The following is an 8,589-nucleotide window of genomic DNA, read 5'->3' on the forward strand; positions in this document are numbered from 1 at the left end:
TTTTAATGATTGGAAAGGGATGCCTGGTGGCTCAGTGGGGTAAGCGTCTGCCTTCGGCTCAGGTCGTGATCCCAAAGTCCTGGGATCGAGTCTCGCATCGGGCTCCTTGCTCAGTGGGGAGCATGCTTCTCCCTCTGCCACTCCTCCTGCTTGTGCGCTCTCTTAAATAAATAAAATCTTAAAAAAAAAAAAAAAACAACGGGAAAGCATTCTATTACATGTATTGATTAAATTTATTTTCCAATTCACCACTGACGGACGTTTCTGTTTATCATTTTAATTACTTTTTAAAAATAAACTATGTTCCACAAATACCTTTTATATGTGCATTTGAAAACGTCTCCACATACGTGCACAGGAAAAATTGCTAATAATGACTACTTGCAACTTTTTTTCAGCGATACTGACGTAGACATATCAAATTGTTGGTGCCCTTTTTCGGTCTCAAGAAAAAATTCTTATGGTAAATTTAAAAACTTAAGCACTAGAGATTAAATTAAAGGTCTTTGTGTGTTTTGAAAACGTCTTTGAATGGCAATATCGTTAGCACGATCATCCCATAATAACTAAAAGTGGGCCTTGATTAAATTTTCATCTTTTAATCTCTCACTGCTTCTTATTTCATAGTGTTTAAAAAAACCTAAGGTGTGGTAGGCAAGGCTAAGCCCAAAGAACTCAGCACTAAGTCTGATTTGGATCAAGTGAAGCAAGTCTCTCTACCTTGGTCACGACGGAGCTGTTGGCTAATCATTATGGAAGGCAGCCAGCCTTCAAGATATAATCAGTCCTTTATGGGAATTTTCATAGATTGATTATGTCCCCAGGTTAGTGGCAATTTTTTTTTTTTTTTTAACAAACATATGAAACTGCTAAACACAAATGTTCTTGCTCTGGGTGTATCAAAAGCTTTTAAAAGGTGTGTTCCTCTTGAACAGTATTAGACTCAGCTATTTCACTTACAGTAATTTTTTTTCTAAGGAAATAAGTATTAAGTAGGCAAAGATGTACTTACAGGAATGTTCATCCTGACATTGTTTATAACAATGAAAAAAAGAAATAAGTGTCCATTATTAATTATTATTAAATATTAATGATTAAATAAAGATGCAACCAGGCAATGCAAAATAAAAAAACCTGCTAATAGTGAGATTGCTGAATGAAAGGGAACATACACTTTTATTTTTGAAGCTATTGCCCAAATGTCCACCAGAAATACTGCAAACCCTTTCACATCCCATCAACAACGTATTAAGAAAACCCGTTGACCAACATCCTCACCAAGATTCCTGATTAGATAGATCATCAATCTCCATAATTTTTGGTTTCTGAAATTTTTTAAAAGATAAATTATTGTTTTAATTTACATTTATTAATGGAGTGGTTGGACATTTTTCTATATGTTTATCAGCCATTTGTCTTTCTTTTCCTTTGAAATGTTTCATCATATCCTTTGATCACTTTCTATTAGTTTTCAATCTCTCATTGATTAATGCGTATTTATAGACTTTTTATTTTGCTCAACTCTTCTGTATTCTCTACAAATAAACCACTTTGATCTCTGTAATTTCATAATATCTTTTTCATTTCTGATACCTACTCAATACTTAACTGCCTCAAAAATTTTCTGGATATTTTCATAAGTTTATGTTTCTAGAGAAAAACTTGGTATTATTTTGAGATTTTATCTATGCAAGCTTGTCCCCATCTTAATTATATTTTTTAATCATAGGTTAATTTATGGATAATTGTCATGTTTAACATACCAGATTTTCCTTTTGAAGAGCACTGTGTCTCTGCATTTACTGAAGTATTTTTCAATTTTATAACTCTCAGTAGAGTTTTAAAGTTTTATTCATAGCCATGCCCATTCGTGTGAAATATGTACCAATGTATAATCATTTGATTTGCCTTTCAGAATAAGATATTTTCTTTTTTTACTGAAGTATAATTAACATTCAGTGTTATATTAGTTTCAGGTGTACAATATAGTGATTCAACAACTCTACACATTACTTAGTGCTCATCATGATAAGTGTACTCTTAATCCCCTTCACCTATTTCCCCCACCCCCTACCCACCTCCCCTCTGTTAACCTCCTGTTCTCTGCTCTTTCGTCTTTTTTTGTTGTTGTTGATTTGTTTTGTTTCTTAAATTCCACATATGACTGAAATCATATGGTATGTGTCTTTCTGTGACTGACTTATTTCACTTAGCATTATACCCTCTAGGTCTACGCATGTTGTTGCATATGGCAAGATTTCATTATTTTTTATGGCTGAGTAATATTCCATTGTATATATATTCCACATCTTCTTTATCCATTCATCTATGAACGGACAGTTGGATTGCTTACATATCTTGGCTATTGTAAATAATACTGCAATAAATGTAAGGGTGTATATACTGGTTTGAATTAGTGTTTTCATTTTCTTTGGATAAATACCCAGCAGTGGAATTACTGGATCATATGATAATTCTATTTTTAAATTTGAGAAACCTCCATACTGCTTTCCATAGTGGCTACACCAATTTGCATTCCTACTACAGTGCACAGGGTTCCTTTTTCTCCACATCTTCACCAATACTTGCTATCTCTTGTGTTTTTTTTTTTTTTTATTTTAGCCATTCTGACAGATGTAAAGTGATATTTCATTGTGGTTTTAATTTTCATTTCCCTGATAATTAGTGATGTTGGGCTTCTTTTCATGTGTCCAGTAAGGAAGAAGTAAAACTTACTCTTTGCAGATGATATGATAGTGTATATATAGAAAACCCTAAAGGGGCGCCTGGGTGGCTCAGTTGTTAAGTGTCTGCCTTTGGCTCAGGTCATGATCCCAGGGTCCTGGGATTGAGCCCCACAACAGGCTCCTTGCTCAGCGGGGAGTCTGCTTCTCCCTCTCCCACTCCCCCTGCTTGTGTTCCCTCTCTCGCTGTCTCTCTCTCTGTCAAATAAATAAATAAAAACCTTAAAAAAAGAACCCTAAAGACTCCACCAAAAAACTATTAGAACTGATAAATTCATTAAAGTTGTAGGACACAAAATTAATATACAGAAATCTGTTGCATTTCTATGCACTAATAATGAAGTAAGTAGAAAGAGAAATTAAGAAAACAATCCCATTTATAATTGCACCAAAAGAATAAAATACCTAAGAATAAATGTAACCAAGGAGCTGTAAGACCTGTACTCTGAAAATTATAAAATGTTGATAAAAGAAACTGAAGATGACACAAATAGAAAGATATTCCATGCTCATGAATTGGAAGAACAGATATTGTTAAAATATCCACACCATCCAAAGCAATCTACAGATTTAATGCAATCCCTATCAAAATACTAACATTTTTCACAAAACTAGAACAAATAATCCTAAAAACTGTATGGAACCACAAAGGACCCTGAATAGCCAAAGCAGCCTTGAAAAAGAACAAAGCCAGGAGTATCACAATTCCAGATTTCAAGATATACTACAAAGGTGGAGTAATCGAACCAGGATGATACTGGCACAAAAATAGACATATAGATCAATGGGACAAAATAGAGAATAGAAAGCCACGCTTATATGGTCATTAATCTACCACAAAGGAGGCAAGAGCATACAATGGGGAAAAGACAGTCTCTTCAGTAAATGGTGTTAGGAAAACTGGACAACAACATAAAGAATGAAACCAGACCACTTTCTTACACCATACACAAAAATAAGCTCAAAATGAATTAAAGACCCATGAGACCTAAAACCATAGAACTCCTAGAGGAAAACATAAGCAGTAATTTCTCTGATATCAGCCATAGAAACATTTTTCTAGGTATGTTTCCTCAGGCAAGGGAAACAAAAGTAAAATTAAACTATTGGGAGTACACCAAAATAAAAAGCTTTTGCACAGCGAAGGAAACCATCAACAAAACTAAAAGGCAACCTACCGAATGGGAGAAGATATTTGCAAATGACATATGCAACAAGGGGTTAATATCTAAAATATATAAAGGACTTATAAAACTCAACATCAAAAACCCCACTAATAATCCAATTAAAAATGGTCAGTAGGACCTGAATAGACATTGTTAATTTCTCTGAGTGTAAATGACAACACTTCTTAACTTTGGCAATATCTACAAAGGTTTTTGTATTTTGTTTTTTGTTTGTTTTGGTTTTTTTGGCCATGCCAGCTAAGACCAAAAAAAAAAAAAACCCAACACTTTTCATCTCACATATACCACCTCAGTAATGTAGAAAAGAAATGATTGGAAGATTCCACCCTAACAATCCCATTGTGCCATCAGCACTGAGTTATAGCTCAGTCGTCGTTCAACATTTCAATCATAATTTATTTAAGATAATAACGGGTATTCGTGTATTTACTAAAAAAATGAGTTTACTTGTCATTTCCTATGAATTGACTTCCTTTGTTCTCTGTTATTAAAACATCAAACAGTCAACGATTATGTAAATCCTTGCTCATTTTAAGCAGGAGTACTATATTGTAGAGATTCATAAAGCAGCTAATGAATGTTTATAACGGCATACAGTTAGTTGGTAAAAGATTTGTTAAGGTGGTCCACAAGAAATTTAAGAGAGACGATTCAGATAGGAGCTATCAATCATCTCACTCTGTTCTCTTTTTGGGGACATGCCCCTCCTCTTTCTATTGTGAACATGGCCTTTTCATCTGAAAGTCCTAACTTCTTTTTTTTTCCTGTAATTTATTCCTTCAGTTCATTTTTATTAAGAACCTAGTATATGCCAAGCACTATTGGAAACATAACAAAATAGATATGTTTTCTTCCTTCAAGTTACTCAGTGTAATGAGGGAAACAAACAGGGAATTAATATTTAAATATGTTGTGGTGTAATTAATCCTATACACAATACTATGAAAGCAGTTAGGGGGACAGAGCAAGGAGGGATGTAGGAATGTAAATTGGTGCAGCCACTGTGAAAAACAGTGTGGAGGCTCCTCAAAAAATTTAAAAAAGAACTACCATATGATCTGGTAATTCTGCCGCAGGTATATATCTGAAAGAAATAAAATCACTATCTCAAAGAGATACTGGCACCCCACGTTCATTGCAGTTTTTTTCATAATAGCCAAGACATAGAAACAACCTAAGTGCCCATCAATGGATGAATGGAGAAAGAAAATATGGTAAATGCATACACACACGTGCACACACACAATGGAGTATTATTTAACCATAAAAAGAACAGGAGAAAAAAAAAAGAGAGAAGGAACCCCTGCTTTTTGTGATAACATGGATAAGCCATGGGGGCATTATACTAGGTGAAGTAAGTCAGACAGACAGAAAGACAAATCCTGTAAAAGCTCACTTAGTTGGGGAATCTAAAAAAGTCAAACCAGTAGACAGAGTACATTGGTGGATACCAGGGGCTGGGGGTGGAGGGGGAGCTGTTAGTTAAAGGTACAAATTTCCAGTTATAAGATGAATAAGTTCTGAGGATCTAATGTATAAAATGGTGACTATAGTTAATAATACTGTATTCTGTACTCGAAAGTCCCGAAGAGAGCAAATCTTAAAAGTTCTCAACACACAATAAAACTAGATGAGGTGTTGGAGGTGATAACTAAACTGATTGTGGTAATAATTTTATAATATATACTTGCATCAAATGATCATGTTGTACATCTTAAACTTACACAATGTTATATGTCAATTATATTTCAATAAAGCTTGGGGAAAAGAAGAAAAAGAAGGCTTTCCAGGAGAAGTCATGCTTGCGAATGAGTGGGTGCTATCCAGAGGAAAGGAGAAGCATCTTTACAGGCAGAAGAGGCAAAGGCCCAGAAAACGAGGGGCAACACACAATCATGAGTAGCTGGACATAGTACAAGGTAGAAAATGTGAAGTTATGGGGCTGGACAGAGACATACCAAATTTTTATTTTGAAAAGATCACATTTTGCCAATTAAAAACCAAACAAACATGAACAATATTCAGCTATCCAGTGTAAACATGACTCTCAAAAATCTACTGAGGAAGGAGATTCAGATTTCTATATATTGGTGTTTTGTCTCTGCAAGATAAGTCATGTGTATGGTCACTGCATTTCTGTAAGAAATGGATTACAGAGACTACAGTGCATTTTTCATGGACTTGCTTTTTCATAAAATACATGTGAGCCTAGGGATGCTTAAGATTGAGAGAAATGGGGCGCCTGGGTGGCTCAGTTGTTAAGCGTCTGCCTTTGGCTCAGGTCGTGATCCCAGGGTTCCGATCGAGCCCCGCAGCAGGCTCCCTGCTCAGCGGGAAGCCTGCTTCTCCCTCTCCCATTCCCGCTGTTTGTGTTCCCTTTCTTGCTGTGTCTCTCTCTGTCAAATGAATAAATAAAATCTTAAAAAAAAAAAAAAAAAAGACTGAGAGAAATGTTGGGCAAGGGGCACCTGGGTGGCTTGGTCGGTTAAGCGGCTGCCTTCAGCTCAGGTCATGATCCCGGGGTCCTGGAATCGAGTCCCTCATGGGGCTCTCTGCTCAGCAGGGAGTCTGCTTCTCCCTCTACCCTTCCCCCTGCTCATGATCTCTCTCTCTCTCTCCCTCTCTCAAATAAATAAATTTTAAAAATCTTAAAAAAAAAAAAAAGAAATGTTGGGCAAAATCATCCACCCTAACTTGAATATTGGTCCCTAGAGCTATTTCCGTTGTTTTTTTTTTTTTTTTTTTTTTTTTGGTTATTGGAATGAGGGTACAAAATGTGCTCATGTTTAAGATCTATGCCCTGGGAGCTTGTTCCTTCTCTTTTGAGTGCTCATAGTCAATCAGCTGAGGCAAAGCATCTGACAAGAAACTGCTGCCATACTCCATCAACGCCGCTCCTGATTACAAGCTTTCTTGGCAGTGCCCTTTTCCCTAGAAGGCACACCCAAGCTGCACGGTGACTCACTGGAGGGCTAGCTGGAGCTCCTCTAACACGACAACTAACGTGACACAAGTAAAAGGGTAGCAGGAAATGTGGCAGAAATGGATATTTTTGAGCTGTTGAAGTCTATCTACATCACCTATTTAATCCACTCCAAATGTTTGGTGAGTTCCACAAGCTGACCCAACAGGGAACGGTATTGTGGATTCTCCTGGGTGATTGATAGCTGTGGCTACAAATCTTCCTTTTTACATTGCCTTGGGACATTTTCTCCCGAAGTGATAACTACCTGGGAGGCATTACCAGAAATCTTTGCCACCAGGTACATGAAGTACAATTTTGGATCAGAGCATAAGAAACTGAGATGACATTGGGGCGCCTGGGTGGCTCAGTGGGTTAAGTGTGTGCTTTGGCTCAGGGTCATGATCCCAGGGTCCTGGGATCGAGCCCCGAATCAGGCTCCCTGCCCAGTGGAGAGTCTGCTTCTCCCTGTGCCCCTCCTCCCCGTTCATGTGCTCTCTCTCTCTCTCATTCTATCTCAAATAAATAAATAAAACTTTTTTTTTTTCCGTAGGCAAAGAACTTTATTAACCTTGTTTCAAACTTTATTCCCAGGCTTCTTCAGCTTAATTAGCTGCAAAGAATGAATTGTGTATAAGCAAAAACTGAAAAGAGCTGCAGTGTCCAAGGGGCTTGGGCTTAAAAATATTAGAGATCCAGATTTTATCAGATCCATGAACAAAATTTTAAAAAGCAGTCATAATATAAAATAGCAGCTCCCAGTAACTTCTTCAAGTTTTATCTTCTTCAGAAGCTGACTCAATTCAGTTCACTTCATTCTTGGAAGCTTCATCAAAATTCTCCACAAGATCTGGAACTTCATCATCATCTTCCTCTCCGGTAGCAAGTGGTGCTTTTCCATCCACAGATTGTTTGGGCAGAGCTTCAGCCAGTCTTCTTAAACTAGTCAGACTGTCTGCACGGAGTTGGTTTAAGATACTGGGTGGCATTTCTGTCAGCTGCTTTGTCTCGGCGTGGCCTGGAATGGTGGAAGTGTTCGCTGCCAGCCACGCCTGAACTTTGGGGTTGTTCAAGTGGATCACTGGTCCTTGGTTTGTGAACATATTCCCTTCTTCAATACCAGAGATATTGTTTACCTCTAACTTCTTTAAGGAGAACTGAAGTTTTTTATCATCTGCTGTAGCCGTTCTATGAACCACCTCCTTCTTTCGGCGAGCAGTTCCTTTCCCACCAGTACGCACTTGTGCTTGCAGTTTGGCGAGTTTCTCCTGGTTCATGATAGTTTCTTTCATCTTGTTGGAGCGGAAATGGGACCGCGTGGGGGAATAGGGTTGGTGCTCAGGGGGTCTCGGGCGGACCAGCTGAGATTAGGTGCACACATGCGGGGATGCAAGATGACAGCTAGAGGGAGGCCGGAAGTGATCAATATATAAATCTTTTTAAAAAGAAAGGAAGAAAGAAACTGAGATGATGAATGATAGTCCTGACTTACTTAAAATGTTGCAGCAGTTTATTTAGGTCACTGAGGACACCGTGACCATGGAATCTCTGCTTTCAAGACTGGCTCCAGAATATATGAGCGGAAAATTTACACACAAAGGAATGAAAGTAGTAAATAAATACATAGATAAATGTCCATTTTCATTAACAATTAAAATAATATAAATTAGGGGGCAACTTGGTGGCTCGTGGATTA

At 37.4% G+C, this 8,589-nt stretch overlaps 1 protein-coding gene across 1 annotated transcript; it reads right to left on the reverse strand.

Annotated features, from left to right (window-relative positions):
* Positions 1 to 7,696: 7,696 nt before the first annotated feature.
* LOC116622681 (transcription factor BTF3-like) lies at positions 7,697 to 8,185 on the reverse strand. The gene has a single exon (XM_032389243.1). The coding sequence runs from the start codon at positions 8,183 to 8,185 to the stop codon at positions 7,697 to 7,699; it is 489 nt and encodes a 162-aa protein (XP_032245134.1).
* Between the last annotated feature and the right edge of the window lie 404 nt (positions 8,186 to 8,589).

The sequence above is a fragment of the Phoca vitulina genome, unplaced genomic scaffold, assembly GCF_004348235.1.
Source record: "Phoca vitulina isolate PV1807 unplaced genomic scaffold, GSC_HSeal_1.0 scaffold53, whole genome shotgun sequence".
Lineage (NCBI taxonomy): Eukaryota > Metazoa > Chordata > Mammalia > Carnivora > Phocidae > Phoca > Phoca vitulina.